The following is a 24,238-nucleotide window of genomic DNA, read 5'->3' on the forward strand; positions in this document are numbered from 1 at the left end:
AACTATATAGTCACATATACTATTATCTATTACATTATTATAAAGAGGAAGGTTTTAATTAACTGTTTGTTATGGATACATTAAAAAAAAACTATTAACCGATTTTAAAAATACCTACATTGTCAACGAGGAACATAGGCTGTATATTATTTTTGTAAATTTTCTCTACACATTTGATACCTTGTTCAATGGTTAGAATCGAATAATTCTATGAATTCGAATAAGATATATGTAAATCAGAATGTCTGCTAAATAATTACCACTTTAATAATCCACGTTATTACCATTACTTACTTGGGAGAACGCAAAGTTTCTTACAAGTAAATAATGGAGTTGTGTTCCAAAAATGTTTTATCAATAAAATATTATAGAAATAAAATATGTTTTTAATATAAACAACAATTTTAACAAATTATAGCACAAAAACATATGGTAAATTAAGTAAATAAGATGAAAGTATTCTAATTATGTTAAAATACTAACATGATCAATCTGTTTGGCAAATTTATTCAAATCCATTCAGCTGCTTAATCGTAATTAAGTAACAAAATTCTAACTAAACTAAACATTCCATCAACTGTACAAACATTATTACTTATAAATTATAAAAAAAATATACTTTCATGGCTATTGAAATTACTATCTGGTTCATAAAGTTCTCAAAAAGTTCTACTTTAAATCCTGTCTAATTACTCTGAAGTAGAAAAAAAGAAACAAAAACAGTTGACCGAAATGGTTTGCGAAAAGAAAGAAGCCTCGAGATCATAATATCTGGGCACAAAGGTGCTTTGTGGTGGTTTTGTATGAGTCACGTTGCTCCATTTTTGTTAACACCTGCGCACTGTGGGAACAAACACGAAGAAATGCGATATCCCAGGCATAGCACTCTTTCACGCCGTACCTTGTCAGACGCGAGACGCAACGGTCAGACAGAACGATTGTGTCCTCAACAAGAACCACACAGACTTAGAAATTTATACAAATAGAATGATGTCATAGCTTGTAATAAAAGAAACATTAGGAAGCGCAATGTAGTGAAATAATAAGATATCAGATTTATTATAGATAAAAAGAAAAACATGTTTTTATACCATTGAGGTGGCCAACAAGCATATGACCGGGCTTTTTTTATACAACTTAAAATGGCAAACTAACTGACGGTCCATCTGGTGGAAACTAGGGACTGTCGCCTTTAAACATGAACAGTACTATGGACATAACTGAGTATACGGTTTTGCCCATGCGTTGCTATTTTTGGGAACTAACGTGTTATACTTCTGTACCCTATAAATTCACTGCCATATCTCCTTTGAATTGAAACACAGCCATGCAAAATAACTGCTTCACGATAGAAGTATGAATGGTACAGAGGAGTATACCCAAGCAAACGATTTTTGTACAATCTCTCTCTGGTGAGTGTTTAGTGGTGAAACTTTTGTACTCTCGTCATTCTCTCGGCTGATGACAAGCGGTTAATGCAACATGTTACTTGCAGCACCAGGGACAATGCGCGCGCATTGCAAACTGTTATCCGCCATTTCTTTACCCTGTTTATAAAGAAACCCACTGTATAGCATGGGGTTCTTCATAAGAGAGACCCTAAATATATAAGGAAAAGCCACGATTTATTCCACAACATAACTATGCGTTGACGAGAGCAAACATCTGTATTCGACCATATAAGTTCTAGTATTGAGGATACTTAATATATGAATAATAAAAATTATACCTATATAATATATACAAATAGACATAAGATTAATTATTGTAATTGAAGACTATCCAATTAAGTATAACAAATTAAACAATGTTTTATTGAGTTATATATAAATGCACATAGACGAATATATTGACATTCTTATTCAGATCAAAATCCATTGTCCTCCCTTCTTCGCAGTCAAATAAAATTTGAATTATTTGATTTTATTTATGTTTTATTTTAACAATTACTTTTATTTGTTTCATGTATCGGTAGCGGTGCGCCAGTTTTATTCAGGTAATTTGCAAAGGCGGCGGCGCGGGCGCGTGTCCCCGTGAGGGTAATCGCGTCTCCACAAATCAAATAATGCGCGGGAACGCTTCTCAAATTGGCTTGTTGCGAGAAAATTGGCAATTTCTTGCGCTCAATTCTTAATTCTCGTTTAGCGTTCGCCGCTACAATTTACACGAGATTTGCCTTCCACTCACAGCGCGTGATATTTGCATTTGCCTCAGGGTGTTTTTAAACATGTTTATTTTTCATTTTTTTTTTCAGTTTTACATTAAATTGTTAAATTTCGAATCTTTATTTGTAAAATTGTATTGTTACATCTATACATTATTTGACTGCCGTATATAGAACAAGAAATGTTGATTATACATGAACTTAATTGTAAATTAATAATTGGACCAATTTAAAAAATCAGATACTTATCATTCGAATTATTATGGTGATAGTAGGTATCTTAGTATTTACTTAAGCAAGTATCAAATATTAAGTCTTCACCAACTGTAAACCGTACTGTACCATACATAGTAACTAGAGTTCAGAAAGTAGACTTTGCTCCGCTTGAATCCCTTAGTATGAATTGAAATTGGGTTTATTTAAAACATTTTAGTGCAAATTTCTTTTTAGAAATTTTCCACTTGAGATAAAAGTAACAATTCAGATCTTGCAAAGTCCAATTTTTATATCATTGCTAATATCTAAGTGTATTTTCGAGTCGCGTCAGTAAATCTAATCCTAAGCAGCTTCAGCTAGTAAATTGGCCGGTAGTCGTGTCTTCGTACGTTGACGCTACCTGTACTCCTCGCTAGATTGCCTCACTCCGCGCACTAAACCATTTCCATCTCTCTCCCCCATATGATCACTGCAATGCCACGAATAGGACAGAATATCACAATATTACGTTACGTATTCGTATAAGTCTGTAGTGTAGATGCGATTTCGTTATATTGCATTTTTGAGTAAGCAAAATGCTTTGTATACACATTTTGAAGCTTTATGTTGGAGAGCGATGTAATATATATTAAATATAATAAAAAATATTATCATCATCATCACTACCTATATCAGCCGATAAGTGTCCACTGTTGGCATACACAACATAGGCCTCCCCCATAAGGGGAGCTGTGCCAGTAGTTGCCACACTTGGCAGACAAGTTGGCAACCACAGTTAAGTTTTGGTGATATTATGAAAGAATGAAAGGACGCTGCTGCCTATCTCTCAACGTTTAAATTCCCTTAGTTGCCTCTTACGACATCCACGAAAAGGTAGAGGTGGCTCATTCTATGTCAGGACCGCACAACGCACAAAAATATTATAATGGAAAGATATTAGATTTTCGTCAATTTAGCAGGTGTCTAAATGCATTTATTTAGTTTAACGCAAGTGGTATTAGAAATTATATGTCATAATATTCTTCATCTATAACTGCAGTTATGCTAGTCTTTCTGTCTTGAATACAAACTTTTAACAAATTAATCAATATTCCTATTTATTCAAAGACTTAATTTAGATGTATTTTCACTGAGTGGAAAATTAATAATTAATTTACAAATAATTAATTAACAAATAATTATTCATTATAAATTACTGAATATTCAAATAAATCAATAAAGTAAATATTTCTCTGAGAAGTTATAATCCTCAAATACATGAACAGTGTCTGTATTTCACATGAAATCACCGTTACTAACTTCAGGTGCATGTGTAATGTGCATACAGACTGTCATTCATTGTAGACTGGTCACCGCCCGGAGTTCCGGACACGGAAAAGTCTGAATAGTTGACAAAGGACGACTAGATGAAAAATGTCACTGCTTGGATTTTATCGCTGAATACATTTTGAATTTCGAATGTTTGTTGATTATTTAACACCAAATGACACTAGATTTGTAAGTACAGAAAACCTCAGTATAATCTGTAGATATATCATATTTTTATAGGAAATTAGACATTTATACAGAATACTTATAATTCAATAATATATTCTGTGATATCCATGATGGTATTCATGTTTGTAAGCAACGGCATAAAATGGGCCACCTCTTCCTTTTCCGTGTACGTCGTAAAAGGCGAATAAGGGAATTTTATGGTCGAGGAATGAGCAGCAGCGTCCCTGTTTAAACATCACCAAAGCCTAACTGCCCGCTTGTCGAGCATAGCAACTTTGGGTTGGCAACCACCCTCCTATTGAGCATGGCAATTGCTGACAAAACCCCTCAATAGGTGGACGCTAATGTAGGCCGTAGGAACGTAAGCCACGTTTAGCACTGAACAGTTAACGGCTGATATGAGGATGACAATTATTAACAATGTGGTCCGATTTGATTTATTATTGTTTTATACTACCATACATTTAGATATAAATAATATAGTTAATAATATAATATATCTTTTACATTTTATATTATTATGATATGTTGATGGTAACACAGCGTCGATGTAAAGTGGCAGTGTTCGACTCAACACAAGTAGCTTTCCTTCGTCGACACTTACATTCCCTCGGAGGGAGGCTCTCGTATTTAAATTATACTTCACTCACAATCATTAGTATTTATATGATTATATGCGAAAGGTTCACTGAGGTTTGTATCCGTGTTCACATTATTGGTCGAGGTATTGCGGCAGTAATGATCGTGGCTTCATAGGATCAATAGAAACATTATGTGTTTAATGAGTTTGCTATTTGTAGGTGGTTTGTAATACCATATGGTATTTTGTATAAGTGGTTGCACTTTTAGTTACATTCCGTATGGTGAGTGAGGGAGTCCGGAGGCATACCCATCCCTTTCCTTGAATCCTTTCCCCAACCCCGTCCCCCTATCTTACAACACGCGAATTAAAAAAAAAATAACATACCCCAGGGAGGTACCAGTAACCATGTTGCTGGAGAATCCTCTCTCGAGCAACCACGCTCGGGCTGCCCTGCGTATTCTGGGGGGGGGGGGGGGGGGGGGGCAAAATTCCGCTCTTTGGAACCAAGGGCAAACGGAGCAAGATTTCTACGGCATCCCCTTCGCTCAATGTGAGCTTCTGCAATATGATTCTAACCTAAACGCTGTCCACCACCACCTAGAAACGGCGCGGCCGGCATTGCTGCTTTCTAACGGAGACACATATCCTCTCCAAACGAAACTTCATACTTGACGTACCCGGGCTATAAACTTGAACATTGTTTTGTTTCGCGTGCCGGTGTATGCGTTTGAAGGTAATCTATTTTATGGCTGCGCGTAGACTGCAATGACCATTCGCGTCTACATGCCTATACATTAACATCGAAACCGACCAACTCATAGCCCCTGCTCGAACAGACTTCCGCTGACAAGTCGTGATTCTTGGCGATTTTAATGCCCACCATAACGTACAACCGACTATGCGGGAAGATCTGTTCACATTATGGTCTAACACGCGAATACCTGATTGTTATTCCTGTTGGACCTTTTTGACCAACCCAGACAACTATGTGACATTATTGTAATTTCATGAGTCCGATTATGTTTGGCACTATTCAGCAGACTGGGATGAGATAACTACTGGATGATCCCGACGCCATTGCCGATTCCATTGCTGATGTGGTGTTTAATCTGCCCGTCGGCGGGAAATCCCAGCCCTGGTATGGAGCCTCTTTACAGCATCTCGTCTGAAACATCGCTTCCTTATACTAAAGGTTCGCGAGATTAACACCGATTTAGTTTTTATATTAGTAAATTTTCGAGCTTTCTGGTCTCTTAGCTAATCTTATACAGAACGCTAAGGAAAAGGCCGATCATATTTTAATGGATTATTAATCTTATATTATATATTATTAAAAGATAAGTCATAGTGGGCCCGATGGTATTCCTCCAATTTGATTTGACCAGATTGGCTCCGGTTCTTACGGGAAAAGCTACTCATTTAAGTTTTGTAAAATTTTATAGCTAAATCACTATCACTTACGAAGGTTATGGTTCGACACCGGCTGATGATTATTATCTTATATTATATATTATTATGATAAATTTATCATGAGGTCGTAGTCGACGGAGCATGCTCTGATTTAAAACCTTTGAATGCTGGTGTTGTTTCTTCTGTATCAATGATATGTTACAGATAAGTAATATTCATTGCTATATGAGATACATTATAATTTTAAATATTAAATTCAAAATGCTTATCTTGTCCAATTTCGTTCTAAGCATTGATTGATTTAAATTTGATATATCTTGCGACGATATCTTAATGAACCAGTTAATTGAGACGATATTTCATGCCAGAACACCGCCTGAAATTATATTCACTGTTCTATTGGTATTTTTAGACCGCATTCAAAATCGGGCGGCTCGAATTATCGATAGTCAACGCCTTACTGTACTTGATCCACTGAAACTGCGCAGAGATGTTGCATCTCTGTGCATCTTCTATTTATCATGGGGAGTGTTCTAGGAACGGATTGATATGCTGATTTTCACCACCGTACAACCCGCCACAAACTAAAGTTTCATAAACCGTGCGTTTTTCAAGGCACTTTCTTACGCACAACCATTTTTGGAATCAACTATCCAGCAGCAGTTCCGAACCGATACGACAACATAACCTTAGAAAAGAGTATATTCCTTTTTAAAAGGCCAGCAGCACACCTGCAATGCCGCTGGTGTTGTGGGTGATCATGGGCGGCGGTAGTCACTTACCATCAGGTGAGCCGCATGCTCGTTTGCCCCCTGTGTTGTAAAAAAAAAAAAAATATTATTGTTATACATCGCTTATTTATAGCCATCAACAGCGACAATGTAAGTTTTTATAGTTTATTAAAAAAACTCTAACAACTTGTCCAGGCCTTTTTGTTTGGTATTTATATTATTCTGAGTAAATGAAATCTCTTTGTCTGTCTATACAAGTTAATTTTTATTTTTTATTAAAATTTATAGCTAGTCTTATATCATATTTTAATATTATTAATCTTATATTATATATTATTAAAAGACTTGCATAGTTTAGATTTGATGGGAAAAGTTTAAGTAAAATTACGAGTTCCAAAATCACTAACACAGTTCGATTTGAAGATATATTGACTTAAGTAGACCATGATAATTTATCATGATTGATAGTAGTATTTTACATATGGCTTATAATTTTAAATATTAAATTCATGCTTCTTTCATTCTAAGCATTGATTGATTTAAATTTTAATCGATATCTTAATGAAAGAAGTTTTCTATTCGACTATATTTTTAAACCTGCTGCGGTTAGGTACCATATGATATTTACGAGAATATAGACAGATTTTCATAAATTATTTTGTGAAATGGGTATATGCCTGTATTGATCCCCTGACTATGGAACCCATACAGGTATACAACTAAAAGAGACTTTTTTAATCAAGATTGAAGTTAGTACTTTATTTATTTTGAATATATTTTATTTTAAAACACTGAGAATTCAAATATAAAATGTATAGGGAATGCTAACTAGAACTGTTTATTTTATGTTAGGTATATATAGAACTACCTTTAATCCACAACTTTGGATTAGTTGAATCATTAAGGCGTCAAGAGATAACAAACAGACAAACAAATAAACGAACCAACTCACCTTCACATCTATAATATTAGTAAGGACTCTGTCTGCCAACGTGTATTTTATTGGAGTCTTAAAAAAGACGGTAGTTGCGTCACCTAATCAACGCAAGTGCACAGAGCGCTCAGAGAGCGTTGCGTCTCGCGGGACCAACTCACCCATCCGTATCGCCTCTACATTTCATCTTCACCGCTCTCTATGCATTATAAAATGTATGAAAGTTTAATTCTATCTTTACATTCTTTTTTTTATTAACATTATAAAATCGAAGTACGTTAGACTACAGCTTCGCTTGATGGTAAGTTATGACGTGTTCTAAGATGGAGCATGCAAATTCGAATAATGTCTATTCACTCTAACTTTAAAGGACGATAGATTATAAGATTCGGGAAATACAGATGCCAGAAGCCATTCTTTGTCTTTTCAAAAATGGAATTGCTAGTTCGAAAGATACATTTTTATCTGCAAAAAAAAAAAAACAGTTATTTCAAACAAATACACTAAAGAACGATAAAGTACAGTTATACTGAGCTAAGATAAGTTGTTTAACTTAATCCATCGAAAAACTTAAAGTTCACGCTTCAAATATCGTAAAAACATAATATTTTTAATAAAAAAAAAATTAAAATTTGTAACGCTGAACACAAATAGATTTTGCTTCCTGACAAGCAACGGCAAAAATGGCATGAATTAATACGAATATTTACAAAAAACGCTTCAGATTTGGCCACAAAATCTCGTAATAATAAGATTGAGAACCTCTTGCTTTTAATGTAGCTTAAAAAGATCGAGTATTGACCAGTCATCGCTACTGTTATTGCTTTCATAAACAACGAGTGTGGCAAATCGATTGGTGGACAGTCCGTTTGTCCCAATTCGATACAGCACACACTGCACACCAGTGCGTGTACTGCGCGCTGGGTGTCGATATTATATGTCATGACTTGAGTAATGTGTTAAATTTAAAATGTTATTACCCAATAGATAATATTATACTTTATACTTATGTTGTGTATCTATCAAAATTGGTATATGTAAATTAATTAGTTTGGCTTTAAAAATTATTGAAACATTCTACGTCAAATAAAATAATCGAAACATTATAATTTATTTAGTTTTTAAAATTGATAACGACTTTGTTACCAGCACAGACTGCACAAAGATTCTATTATTTATATGGTATATTCTTGACGATAAATATTTGATCGTATGCAAATCATAACACATCATTACTTTCGTTGTACTTTGTTTCAATTAATTTGATTAATATGTCACAATTATGTCCTTTGACCTCAACAAACTGATAAACACATCTGACTCCCTCGCAAAATTGTTTGCATCGTGATTCGTCACACTTACGTGTTAACACAAAGGCACACCAAAATAACAAATGTTTCGCATTCATAGCTAGTTCAGTATACAAAACATGATTTGAATTCAGTAGTAACCGAGTATTGAACGTTTCAACGTACCGTTTATATCGTTAAGCCGGATTAGAGTTCCATAAGGGAACCGCTCTAAATTTAATAATTCATTGTCGTATTCATTGGCGCCAAATTCAATTACCCGGCGTCCCTGAGGGCTGCCGTCCCGCGCCCTGTTACAGCCCCCGCCCCGCATACCGCCGTCCCGCGGCCCCGCTGCTGTCCCTTGGGACGCGCCCGATCTATTCTATTAACCCGCCACCGCTCGCCTGTTTACTAATTCATTTGGCAATCACATTCGGTAATTATGTGACAAATCCCCGGGTAAGTGTTGTGTTGTCACACTAGCCGTTAAGTGGATTTCGGGGATAGGCGGTGGCTTCGAGTTTTGACTGCAGACGGGGTGTGTTGTGATTGTGAACTAAGTGTTTCGACTTGAGGAACTTAATAAAATTTGTAAATTTGAAATTACGCTATTTAAAAAATACTTACTAGAATGAGGTTTAATTTGACTGTATCTTCACAAATTTTGAACCAATTTTAAATAATCGTTTTGAATGGAAATCATTTGTTTTCAAAATCTTTAATTTTTCAAAACGAATCTCGGTTACTTTCTCAGAAAATTTAGAGAAATATTTACATTACCTTAAATATTTATAAATTCTAGGATAGAATAATTCGATGGCAAAAAAAAACTCTTACCCTGAGTATTTCAGATAGGTATGAGATATTCAAACTAATATTAATAGAAAACCTTCATCATATACTATCGTATCGTATCAACTATTAACTACTACTAAATACAGGCCTCCCCCTAGTGGGCGGTTTTGCCAATAACTGCCATGCTTGACAGACTGGTTGACAACCGTAGTTAGGTTTTGGTGATGTTTAAAGAGACTATTAATCTCCCTTAGTCCCCTCTTACAACACACACGGGAAAGGAATATGAAACCTTAGAGATTACTAATAGCTAAGGAGTTAGTAATAGGTAAATTATAAATATGAAAGTGAGTTTGTTATCTCTCGGTGCTTTAACGAATCGTCATAAAATCCAAGAGAAATACTACCTTTTTATAAAAGAGGTAGTATTTCTCTTAGAGAAGAACATAGGCCTTTTTTTTATTCTGTTCAATTAATATTATTCAGATCATGCAAAAAAAAAGTCACGGAAAAAGACTAGGATTATACTGTATATAAACGTGAAAATGTGTTGATTTGTTAGGTAATTTTGAATTTTTTTATAAACATATTGAGATAGGAGAGGGCAGATAGTTTAAAGTCAGCGTTAAACATGTAAAAATTGTTCACAGGCGTTCCGGCGCTAGAAGCAGCGAAAGATTTCACAGTCGACGGCCTTACTGGGTACAATGGCAAAAAGAAGAAGAAAAAACGCCGGCATAGGTAACTGTCCAACTATTCACTTACATTAGATTAGACGAGCCATATTCCTTAATACTTTTTTTTTTCATTTATGAGTTTCCTCTTGTCGTTGCAACTAATTCATGCATCTTCTTCCAGCCAGTTTTATCTCAGGCTGTATCTTTGACCTCCCTACACGACATGACACCTAGTGTTTAATCTGCCTAGTGTAGTTATTCCTCGGTTTCCCCCTTTTTCTTTTGCCTTCTTATTTTTTTTTTAATATACTTTCTAAAATTTAAAATTACTTAAAATTTGTCTACTTGAATAATTCTTTACAGCATACCTATGTTTCTGTCATAAAATACTATTCTTAATTTTTTACTAGTTTTTATCCGCAACTCTGTCCGCGTGACCGAGATATACCTTTATAATTACTATATCAACCGTTAATTATCCATTGATGAACATAGGCCTCCCCATAAAAGGTTTTGCCAATAGTTTCCATACTTGGCAGGCCGGTTTGCAATCGTAGTTACGTTTGGGGAACGCTGCTGTTAATTCCTTGATCATTAATTTATGTTTACTAACCAGAATAATAATAAGCCCATATCTGTTTACATCCCATATAGTGCGTGTTCAATAAAATTCATAGCGATTTGTTAAGCCGTTAAGGTGCTGTAAGATATCTACAAACAAACTCAGTACAACTACTGCAGTACAGTAATAAATCGATTCATTTTTAAAGTTTTTTTATGCAACTTAGAATAGCGAACAAGCTAACGGCCCACCGGAAAGTTGGAAAGTTGTAACCGTCACCTATATACATGAGCAGTACCATCGACATAACAGAGAATAGTGTTTCGCGTTGTCATTCCTAAGGACTCAGGTGTTATTCCTCTGTACCCTGTAAATTCACTGCCATATCCTACCCTTCAAACCGAAACACAGCCATACAAACATAACTACTACGAAAGAAACACGAATGAGACAGAGGTGCCCAACGAGATATACGGAGGGATAACATCTTATGACCTACCATGGATGTTACAGTGTTATTATGATGCACATTGTAATATTCATATCCGTAGGTGACGGTTTTTATCAGGTGGGCCATAAACTTGTTTGTCATTCTGAATTGCATATAAAAATCCCGCCGCTTTTATCACATTTGTTTATTCTACAGTTTACAGATGATTAAACTCCAACACACTAGATGCAATTATAATTTTTGTACGCATCAAATTTAATTTATAACATTTAATATCAATAACTAATTGTAAGAGATTATGATAATACCTAAATCGACATAATACAATGTCAATTCTGTGGTTGAAATTATAGTACCTAGTAATTAGGAATATAATATTCAATTCAAATCCAATAACTACATGTCAATACCTACGTTAGAGACATGTCATAGAGAATCCATAAGCTGCGTGAACCAATTTTTCTAATCTATTGGCGAATAAGCACTGCGTATTAATTTAGCATGTGATTTCTATATATACCAAATTCTATTTAAATTCATTTTAATAATAAATTAGTTAATGACGATAAAGGTCTCCATATATATAGTTTTCATATTTTGCCTTATTCTCCTAGGTAAACTCCGTTACCTACCAGAAAGAAACATTGTACAAATGTGCACTCATGTTTCTAGTGAGGCAGTTTTTGCATGGCAGTGTTTCAGTTTCAAGAGTGAGATATAGCAGTGAAATTACAGGCTACGGAAACATAACGCTGTAGTCTTCTAGTATGACGTATAAAACCGCGTGGTCTCGGCACAGAATGGGCTACCCCTTCCTTTCCCGTGGGTTTGATAAAAAGCGACTAAAGGAGCTTAATGGTCGAGGGATGAACAATAGCGGGCCTCTTTATACATAACCAAAATGTAACTACGGTTGCCAACCCGCCTACAAAGTGTGGCAGCTACTGGCAAAACCCTTCTTATGGGGGAGGCCTGTGTTCAGCAGTGAATAGTTAAGGGCTAATTTGATGTGATGACGCATAAAGGACATCATGGGCGTCGCTGTCTATCCTGTGATATCTATGGTACTGTTCATATCTATAGGCAACGATTACCATTTTCAATTAGGTGGCTTGTCAGTTTGTTTCTCATTATAAAATCCATTAAAAATCTTGAATTTTTACTTTTAATCTATGTTGATATTTATCTATATCACGTATGATCCTAGTCTACCAATTTGTATTCTACTTTTGTAGCAGGACGATCTTCACATCATACCAACTGGACGAGCTGGAAAAAGCATTCAAGGACGCACACTACCCTGACGTGTATGCCAGAGAGATGCTCTCCCTCAAAACTGACCTGCCCGAAGACCGGATACAGGTAAGTGCCTGACTTTAAATATAAATAAACATTTACCTATTTTTATCTATTGACGAGTACTTATACATTTATTTAATAAAATTATTTAAGTACAAAATAATTTAAAAATCAGTTATGTATCTTTATAAAGTGTAAACAAAATCGCGTAAACCTAAAGACTACGATTACTCATATTTTTTTAAATAAATCGTTGGGTTATGGGAACTCAATAGGTATTATTTAAATAAACAATTTCATGAAATATAAGTGGAGATTTTTATCAACTTTTGCAAATCATACTCATAAGATGCAATGTTCCGCAATTTTCTAATGTTCCTGTATTTATTTATTTTCCTTTTTAAAACTTAGCAATTTATATATTTACATAAACGTAGAATTACGTACTACGTATATGTTTATTTGCTTATGACAAATCAAAAATAATAACAAAGTATATATATATAATTAATTAATTATATATACTACATAATATATTAAAAAAGAAATGGATAGGTATACACATATATATAGACAACTATCTAGCAAAACTCTTGAAAAATTCTATACCTAAATCCTATTAATGCGATCATTTGTAACGATGGCTGAATGGATGTTGGTTACTCTTTCACGCATAAACTACTGAACGAATATGAATGAAATTTGGAACACGAGTGTGTCATATCCTAACTTAGTACATAGATTACTGAATCACGATAATGACGATAATGTACTGATTCACACGGGCGAAATCGCAGGATACAGCTAATCACTTATATACCGATGATGATTTTCTACTTCCACCATCAGCGATTGACTTCATAGAATCTCATACAATTGAAAGTTTGCATGAGAAAGGAATTAAAATGAATGCAAGTTAAATTATTGTTACGAATGTACGTTGTGAGGAAATATATGAATACGAGATAATAGAGTTGAAAAAAATCGGACAAGTAAGAGAATTTATATATCCAGACAACGAGTTTACTAGAGATGCAGAAACATGATGCAGGTATTAAAACAAGAGCGAAAGCAGGAAATAATGATGATGTTCTTCATTATTTTGTAAGCAGTGGGAATGTTACGAAAGAGATATATTTCACTGTTCACAATGGAATACTATTGCTGATATTAATGCGAGACAGTGAAAGCTAATTGAGCCAGAGAAAGTATTTTTTTTTTTTTATTTAATAAGGTTCACATACAACTTTTACATTTTACATGCAACTTAATAACACAAAAAAATAATTTTGCCTAATGTAAAAATCTTTTATACGCGAACACCACATGCACTATTATAATATTTAATAAATCATTAACAATAACAGTAAGATTATCTGAATTGTTAATGATTTATTAAATATAATATATTTACTATAATATTATTATTATAGTAAATACTTATACATATTATATATTCTTTATTGCACTTGTAAATTACATTGTTAATGCATTTATAAATATTGTGAGCAAGGGTGGACTTATCTCTGACAGAGATCTCTTCCAATCAACCCAATGCAGTTAGAAAGCATGTTGTTAGCGGGTAGCTGAAGTGCTACAACTATGTATTAATATTTAGAGTACGTAAACAAATATACAGTTAAAGAAAATATTAAGATATATAATAAAATATTACATAAATACATATACTATAAATAAATATATATGTACGTATTCAAAAAATATTTACGTCACAAATAAAATAATTTATTACGAGTATAGGTCAGAAAATTTTATGATGTAATTTTATATTAAATTAGTAAGAATGAATACTTTATACCAAAATATTCAACAATACAGATCATTATTTGATTCTTCCCAACAAATTACCTGCATTTATTCTTAAACTGTTTCCACATGCGAGCATTCGAGCAAATTATCCCCAACCTCAAATCCAGGGACTTAGGGAAAAAAACGCGCATTATTCGAGTATTAGGCCGTCAATTGACATTGATTGTTGACGATTGACGCGCAACATGACACCGCGACAGCGTAACACAAACGTACGGCCCACGGAGCAACCGTCCGTATTGAGAAATTTTTTTACCTTCAAGAAAGTAAAAAATGTTATTGAACATAAATATGATTACGACTTTATTTCCGTACGGCTAATTGTAGTTTACGCAGTTATAGGACATACCGAACAGTACGTACAAACTCGTGAAGATGACATAAAAACAAATAATAAGGGGGAAAGGGATATGATTGTTTATATATCTATCCATATACTCTATCAGGTCAACCTTTACGCGACATTCCTTCTGGAAACCATCGTGATTTATTCCTGATAAATTCGTTTCGATGAACCAACTGCTATAATTCTCACTTATCATCTTTTGCAAGTACGCTGAGATAATAAACCGATAGCGCAGATTACCATTCCATTATTAAACATTGGAAAAAATACCTATAAATAACGACAAAATTGATAATGACGTCTGTATTATCCTATCATAATTCAAACATAATTTTACATATTTCTCAACAATTAAAAACTTATTATAATAAACTAAAACTAGATATAATCATATAAATTATTCTTACATATAAATAATTCTGATTCATTATCAATACATATAAATATAGATATAAAAACAAATAGTTACATATATCCTTAATATATTGACATCATAATCCTAGTATAAATATATATAATTTATTATTATATATGTATTTATACTTAAACATCTATAAATACCGCATGCTCGTTTGCCCTTTCACATAAAAAAGAAAAAAAATATCGTAGGTTTTACAGGTAAACAATTAAAAGCTATAGAGACGTAGCTATTTGTATTTTTAATTGTGTGCATGTCTGTGCGTGAGGGCTGTCAGGGCTGATTTCGTCAGGACACAGCGAATTCGACACCGGCAACATGATATTTTGTACACGCTGAAATTTCGCGGAAGGAAGCTTTTTTGTGTTGAATAATGACGATATATGCTCGATTGGGCAACGATTAAAGTTTATATTATATTGGCTTATTGAATGATAATCCTTATTGGACTGATTGACTGTGCAAGTAGAGACAATATTTTTTTTTTACAAAGAATACTTTATTGTCTATGATATAAATAGATGAAAACTTAGTTAAAACTATATAATATGTGTGACGTAAAACCAAAAATTTCGGAATAGAACGTAAATCTCAACCGTAATAATGATAATAAAACTTCGCACTTACTTTCATATGACCATAGATTCAAAGGATCTTACCATTCGTTTATACAAAAAATATATACAAACTAAAAAAAATACATATACCTTTTAATACTTTCACCTCTGAGACTTATTGCGACTATTATTTTGAGATATGAAGGTTTTCAGGCAGTATTTAGAGACTTGTATGTTTCGAGCGTAAACCATATTCTCCCTTTATGTGAAAAAACTTGTCCAGCAGTGGAACGTCAATGTCTTTTTATACTGGAGAGTATAGGAGTATGATTAGAAATGGATAATACCTATTTTTATAGTAATCTATTAACGAAATATGTGAGTTGTTAATTCAAATTTCAATATAAAATTCTATTATTTTTAAATCAAATAATTTACTTTGCAAAATCATAAGTTAATATATTACATAAGTGTTAATTGAATACATTTTTATTTATCCGGCTCTACATGAAGTATTGCTGTCTCTTATGAGCTGGAGCACCTAGACACCAGCTTGAACCCTTCGACTCGGTGCAACGACGAGCTATGAGAATTTTCGATGATTCCAGGCTTACAAGCGGTATCCCTTAAGTCTTAAGAGAAATTGCTTCACTCTGCGTATTCTACCGCTTGTACAGAAAACTGTGCTCAGTCAATTAATTGTTCAATGATAAATGAACAATGAAAGTAGCCGTGGGTGTATACCCACGGCCACTTTCTACGATTGTACAGTTCGCCATCGACAAGGAATTCACCACCATATCTTAGAGCCTAAATGTTCGCATACAGCGCGGTTTTAAAGAAGTTTTCTCCCACGAACGCTCAAGTTATAGAATGAGTCGAAGTTTTTCCAAGAGACTTCAGCATAGAGTTTTTAAAAACAAGTAAAAAGGCTTCTTAAAGGGTTGATAACGAGCGCGTAATGCCCCTAGTATCGTAGAAGTTCATAGGCTACGGTAACCGCTTACCATCAGATGAACCGTATGCTTGTTTGCCACCTCAGTGGTATAAAAAAAACTATACAACTATATTTTGCGTCTCTCATGGCATGCAAAATATTTAATAATTATACATTATATAAAAATTAACATACATTATTATCATAAACGAATAAAACGTTGAAGAACGTATTATAAATATCCTTCACTAAAGAGAATAAAGAAATTCTAAGAGAGTATTTATCGTTCAGGTTATTAGTATAAGTTTTGAACTAAATATTACAAATATGAAAATTTGTAAAAATATTTGTATATTTAGATGTTCTTTAGACGATTTTTAAGGTATACAAATAAATTGACATTTTTAATTTAATTCAATTTCAAACAGCAAAAACCTCGAAATTATTGCGAATAGTAATTAATATCAATAAATAATTTGAAGATGTTAATATAATTTCTAACACAAAATGCACGTCATCTAATCTTCAGACATGGCACAAGTGCAATAGTCAATTATATTATAAACGGACACAAAATGAAATGTTGTTAGGTCTATAGTTGTTTACTAACCGTAGTCTGTTAATAATTAATTATATTTTTTATCAATCTATTTATTATCATTATATCTTACGTTTATAATATTACTAGCTGACCTCGCAAACGTTGTTTTTCCATATACATTATTTCTAAAAAATTGTTTTTTTTAGGGGTGGGTCACCCTTATCATTGAGGGGTATAAAAAATAGATGTTGGCCGATTCTCAGATCTACCGAATATGCGCACAAAATTTCATGAAAATCGGTAAAGCCATTTCGGAGGAGTTTGGTAACAAACACCGTGACACGAGAATTTTATATATTAGAAGATAAACGCGAGATATAATTATAATAGAATATATGAATATAAAGGATATTTCAAGTAATATAATTTAATTAATTAATTAAATGCTTAGGTATTATCAACAATTACATTACAACTCTATAGTTTATCATTTGTAAAGTTTAGACATTAGGTAGATGGTATATCCTTACCTTACTAGTAAAAAGTTGTAGAAATATTGCACCTAAATATTATATTTAGTTTTTCGTCCCGCTATTGCTACGCACAACAGTGCTCAAGTGTGCACCTACCCTCGGAAACGAGGGAAAACACAAATACAACACTCAACCCCCCCCCATGCTGGGCCCCTATACCCTACCCTACGACATTTATGAAAATTTCATTTCCAAATTCAAAACTCATTTTCAAACTAAAGTAAACCGTAACTTAACCGCATAAAGTTGATAGGCACTTAATTTTAGGAAGAAGGAAAACTTTCAATCTCATGTTGAAAAGTGAGATTTAACATTATAAATTTAGAGTTTATTTTGTAGTGTCTCGGTGTAGTTATGACTGATGGTTGAATCTTCGAAATAATGGCTTACTAAGGATTAGGTTTCCCCATTTCAGAAACGTAGTTTGTTAGACGATGCAGTAGGTAGGTTGGTACTTACCTAAATTGATTATTATGCAATCGAATATTTCTGAGCTTACGAACTTATAAAGTTATTTAATACAAATTAGATTTTTTAAATAATAATATGAATTAGGTATTTACATTAATCAAATCTAGCATTAGTTAGTTATTGAACTAAAAACTTGGATTTTATTTTATTTAACATTGATATACCTAAGTAGGTTTTTATTTAGTAGAAGTTCTAAGTAGGAAAAAATACTGCCCCTTGTGTGCATACTCCTGTCTATGAGCATTAAAACTAACTATCTATGGTTACGTATGTAATAGGTGCTTATAAGGTAGATGTTTGCATTTTACGCTTAATATTGTTTTCAATCAACTTCGAAAGTAAAAAGTTTAACTGTTTTTTTATAGTTAAATGATTTCATTGTCAGTTTTAAACCCAATTTTGTGATTCTTTCATAATAAGTAAATTTACATATTCTATGATTAAGGTATTATTAAAATTTTGTCACAATTGAAACCAGCTTCTTTTTAAGAAACAAAGTCTGTTTGAAAAAAATAAACGTTCTCTTTTTTCGTTTATTTCAATTTCATCATAAGTGTAATTAAATAATTTAAAATTATGTAAAATGTTCATACAAAACACTAAACAAAGCGCATTTACTTAATAGTTGAAATATTATCTCCAATTTCTACTAATTGTGGTTACACAGCTTACACTGCTGACGCCATCTATTGATGTTTAAGTGAACTGCACGTAGCTATGGCAACCGAGCGCTGATTGGCCACTTCTACAAAAATCAGTCGAAACTAAACGTCGTATCCGTCGTCATTACCCACTCGAAAGACGATCTTGTTGTTAAAGCATAAGATTTATTTTGGTTAACATATAAATTGTTAACTAAAACATTTTAGATCTTAACACTCACATGATTAGCTCCGCCCCACCCAGTGGCATGGCGGACTGGTTGGGTTGCTGATTTGTCTTTTTACCTTTATTTTCTTAATGCGTAGAGGTTATTGGCATCTAAATTTAGACATTCTATTGATTATTAGGTACTGTTAAGTATTGATATTAAGATTCCCTTTTTTATGTGAAACTAGATAAATACATATAAAGTAATAGCTGAGAATTTTGATTTTCTGAAAGAAATTGCTTTAACGATAATACCACCTTTTGTATTTTATAAGTTTTTTATACCACAAAAACGGTAAACAAGCATACAGCTCGTCTGATGGTACCTAAAAGGTCACTGTAACCTATGGATATAATACTAGGGGTATAAGGTGCGCGTTGCCGATTCTAAAGAAACCTTAATATACCTTTTTGTAGAAACCCATACTCTCAACTACATCTCTGAGGAAAACCTATGCAGGGAGCTCATTCCACAGCTTGAGCAGAAGAAAATTATTTGAAACCACTATACCTACTGTAATGCAACATATACATCTAAGTATATTTTATATGTTTTTTCAGGTAATATAATAAAGAATAAATAAATAAATATTTGCCTAATGGATTATTAATCATCTGTACAGTCACTCGTAAAATACTTATGTCGTCTCAGATATTATTATTATATAAGGCGTTAACTATTCCCTGCTGAATATAGCCAAGCTTGACAGGCGGGCTGGCAACCGCAGTTAAACTTTGGTAATGTTTTAAGAAGAACGCTGTTCCCCATCTATCAACCATCAAGTTCCCTTAGTCGCCTCTTACGACAACCACGAGGAAGGAAGAGGCGGCAATTTCTATGCTGGGACCACACGATAAATAAATATATCGTGACGGTAAAGTTATGCCGTATCGTATTGTGGTACATAGGTAGAGAGTAAAAAGTCATGCTGTAGTCACCGTCGGCTGTAAATTTATAAGAAGGTAGGTACACCCAGAAAAATATATCTGATTATTAATAATCAGCTATTATATAAATAGGTATAAATTCTTAAATCTATCAATCTTATCCCAAGCCCCTTCAGGGTAGACAGAGAGAACTAAGTAACAAGGGGATAGGCCTTTGTCTGGCCTCGATGCACGCGTCATCCACTCTCATAATTTATTACTTCATATTTACTTTCTTCCGGATTAAGAAATATTACTTACGTGTACAAAATATGCAACTAGCTTTTACCGACAACTTCGTCCAAGTGAGCAGTAGTTGGGGCCTATATACATACCAAAATTCATAGTGATTGGTTCAGCCGTCAATTTCTTAAGAGGCAAGAAACAAATAAATTCACTTTTACATTTGTTATATTAGTAAAGATGGAAGTTAATTTAAAATACGTAGATAGGTATAGGTTTTAGGCATCTACCACGTTAGCTAACATAGCTATCCTAACATTATAAATTAAAAAGTTTATATAAAAAATTTTAGAATATTTATTACTTAAAATCCCTTAAACAATTGAATGTATTTAAATTAATTTTGGTATATTGATTGTTTATATTTTAAATAATAGACAGAATACTTTTGTCTTAATATATGCAGACATAACTGCAGGATAGAGTTAGTACAATACATTTGTTGTAATTTGTACTAAGTGATACTGCTTTAACCCGGAACTACGATCACATTTCTTGCCAATTACTCTCCAATAAACCAATGATGCCGTAGTCAGCCGCGTTACCGGTAAATCGATAAAGTCAGTACCGGTTAATATTCCTGACTATCGACTTTATAAACTGAGCTATCTCTGTAAGTTATTACATAAATATGAAAATAAATAAATATATTTTTTTACTTATTGAACCTGTTTAGACATGTATACCCAAAAATACTATTTTTTTTTAATAATAAATACCTACATTAATAAAATACACTTTAGAGACTAGTTCTAGTTTAATTCTTTATTTTAAATCTTTTTAATTTCGATAGGTCACATAAAGTCACTGACAAAGGATGGTCAAAGGATGGGCGGCAGCGTCCCTTCTAAAACATCACCAAAAGCTAACTGCGGTTGCCAACCCGCCTGCCAAGTGTGGCAACTACTAGCAAAACTACCCTTATAAGGGAAGCTTATATTCAGCAGTTGACTGTTAACGGCTGATATGATGATGATAGTTCAAACCAAAATTAGCTGAGAAGCATCATTGTCATATAATAGATATGCATTAACATATTTTTTAAACAATACAAACATTTTCTATTTCAATGCTAACTCGTATTGTTAAACAGATAACTCCGTCAGCGCTGAATTATCACACGATTGAATTTCCGATCGTATTTCGCGGCAATTACGCGCTTTCAGCGGCGTGCAGCGCTTACCGCTCACTGCCAGGGCCGGATACAAAGGAAATGTGATCACGACTGTACAATACTCCTCCACTACGGTTACCGCCTCGTGCAACTGACGCCAGATTATCGATGGCCTGCAAGCTCATTCGAGGGTCTACCATGAAACGCAGTGCAATCCCGAAGTTTCGGACGCAAATTTCGTACGCATTATGAATTTATAAAACATATTCATAATAAAATTAAATTCGTAAACAGGAAAGAAATGTTGTTCGTCATGGATTCCATCATAATCGTGTTCAAACGACCAAAATTACGTTACTTTAGTAATATTTCTTTCATTCCATTTTATTCTGATCCAGAATTTCGAGCACTTTTTCAGTGTACGTTTTTTACGGTAGGGCCTATGTACATACCTAAATTATGATCACTGTTTATTTATCTATCTATTTATTGTTTGTTGCACAATAAAATTTATACAAATGGCGAGCTTAATGACATTCTCTGCCAACTAACCGTCAGGTAAAAACTGAAAGCATTTAAGAGCAGTGGTGGTAGTACTTTTTTGTATTTTTATTATTTTTCAATCGATTAATTATACTGCTCCACAGTGACATCGCATCTCACTGTTTACTTTTCCTTAGCTCCATCGATTTTTAATAACTCATCCATCCAGCAACAAATAGATAGTCATTTATTTTTCTTTATTCTTAATTCATAATTGTTAAATTTTATCGGCTTATGCTGAGGCATCGTTACTTTAAAGATAAAGGTAATGATAAATTTAACACATAAAATTCTCGCTAATCTTGCTATGAAAATACCATATACCTACACAAACTACATTTTATTTAATGTAAAATAATTTGTACAAACTTCGATTATATACCAGACTGGCAATGAAGGGTGATACTTTTCAAGTGCTTATTTACTATTCTATGTTATGTAAGGAACTATATTGTCTATATCTAATTCTTATTATTTTTAAAGCACAGAATTCTCATTTAAATAAAAAATTAAAACGATTGCTAGCTAATTATAGTTGTACTACCAATATTTTCTGATATAAAACGATTTATAATTACATCTTTAAAAATCTTGGGATCGAAAATTAACAAAGATTTAGTATACTACCTAGTACCAATAACAAACATGTTGTCTATAGAGGTCATAAAATATTAATATTAAAAACTTGCCAAAAAAGTCGGTTAATCAATAATATAAAACCAATAATAACAAAATAATCAAATGTTATTTTATTTCAAAAGAGCAAGTTTTATTTCATAATAAATGGTGTCTAAATTTATAAATCTAGTATGTATCATATCAGTCTTACTAATGACATGCAAATTATGTATGAATATATACATTGTCCAGTGACATTAACAACTAAGGAGTTTCCGTTCCCAATAAATATTTTACATACCATATCCTATTCAAAAAATATTTATCACTTATCTGCTTGCTTTAATATTATTAAATGTGATATATCTTCATCAGACGATAATACAGCTATTATCAATTTAAGTACACTAGTATTCAATTTTTTATTCTAAGTATTTAAAATGCTATAATTTGTTTTTTTTTAATTCCATTCACACACTTCCTGGTTACATCATAAAACTCAGACAATCAACCAAGATCAATTCTAAAAGTTGCTAATTTGGATTCTGTTGCTTAAACATATTCTATTTTATTATTATTGTACCGACCTTAGATGGTACAAGTATATACGGAAATAAAATTATATTATATTCAGTAATTAACAAAATTGAATATTAATTTATGTTATGCCTGACAACCCTAACTCCAATCAGGAATAGAAATTCTCCACTCTTCAATAATCCAATCCACAGACATTAGGTTATAATTTTACGTGCGGAATTCACGAAAATACTTCGCAGACGACAATAAGCTGGCCGTGGGGTATGGGGTGACCCCACACCGGAGGTATGTGGGGTGTGGGGTACGGGGCGAATTTAGCAATTACCGTGCGTGCGCGGATTCCGGCCGGCCCAGTAATAGCTACCTAGCTGCTGGCCTGCCGACCCGGCACGCGGTACTCCGTAGCTTATTTGGCTATTTATAAAACGTTCCTCTGTGCTCCTGATTGCCTAGTACTTTACTGTATTTGAATTTTGTTTAAGTTTTTAACATTCTATTATCCTGAACAGTATAAGTAGCGATGTGTTTTCAGCACAAATGTTGGTGATGATCTTCAGCCATCATTATCATCAAAACAACATAAATGCAAATGATGATGGTAGACTCGCACCTTCCATGACTATTATTCCAAGTATTATTCTTGGTGAAATAACATTACGTTCGCCACACTAACAATAGACGACTAATACCACTGATTACCTCGCTAGGAGTTATAGTCATGAGCTTGTTTATTTATTTTTGTGTTAATATCATAGATTCAATCACCATATTAGTACATATCTTGTACCTAATTTTAGTTTTTTAGTCACCTAAAATTATTCGATGTAATTGAATTTATGACAATTAATGATTATTTTATGTTTGTTTGTGTTTTAGCTACTTTAAAAAAAAGAGACTTTATTGTTCTCTTTTTAATCGATAAGGTTTATTTATATAGATATAAGACTCATTAATTTTCTGACAATTAAAGTTTTTTTTTTCATTATACAGACAAAATATAACCTCAAAATAAAGATAATCTACATATAACAGATATATGACTCGTAAATTCAAAACTATTTGAAAAATCTAGTTAGTATCTATGAAACATCGCGTCATTTATCAATGCATTGTATTAATTTTAAAATAAAGAATATGAG

The 24,238-nt window shown here is 33.1% G+C and overlaps 1 protein-coding gene across 3 annotated transcripts in view; it reads left to right on the forward strand.

Annotated features, from left to right (window-relative positions):
- Window positions 1-24,238, forward strand: part of LOC116413233 (visual system homeobox 2-like) — a 153,165-nt gene that overhangs the window by 41,127 nt on the left and 87,800 nt on the right. For 2 of the 3 annotated variants that reach the window (XM_052894713.1, XM_052894714.1), the window contains exons 3-5: window positions 1,976-1,996; window positions 10,273-10,363; window positions 12,548-12,674. In XM_052894713.1, coding sequence (XP_052750673.1) covers window positions 1,976-1,996; window positions 10,273-10,363; window positions 12,548-12,674 — 239 coding nt within the window. The remainder of the gene's footprint in view (window positions 1-1,975; window positions 1,997-10,272; window positions 10,364-12,547; window positions 12,675-24,238) is intronic. The other variant, XM_052894715.1, reaches the window with a different exon arrangement.

The sequence above is a fragment of the Galleria mellonella genome, unplaced genomic scaffold (assembly GCF_026898425.1).
Source record: "Galleria mellonella isolate WM207_F2 unplaced genomic scaffold, CSIRO_AGI_GalMel_v1 utg23, whole genome shotgun sequence".
Lineage (NCBI taxonomy): Eukaryota > Metazoa > Arthropoda > Insecta > Lepidoptera > Pyralidae > Galleria > Galleria mellonella.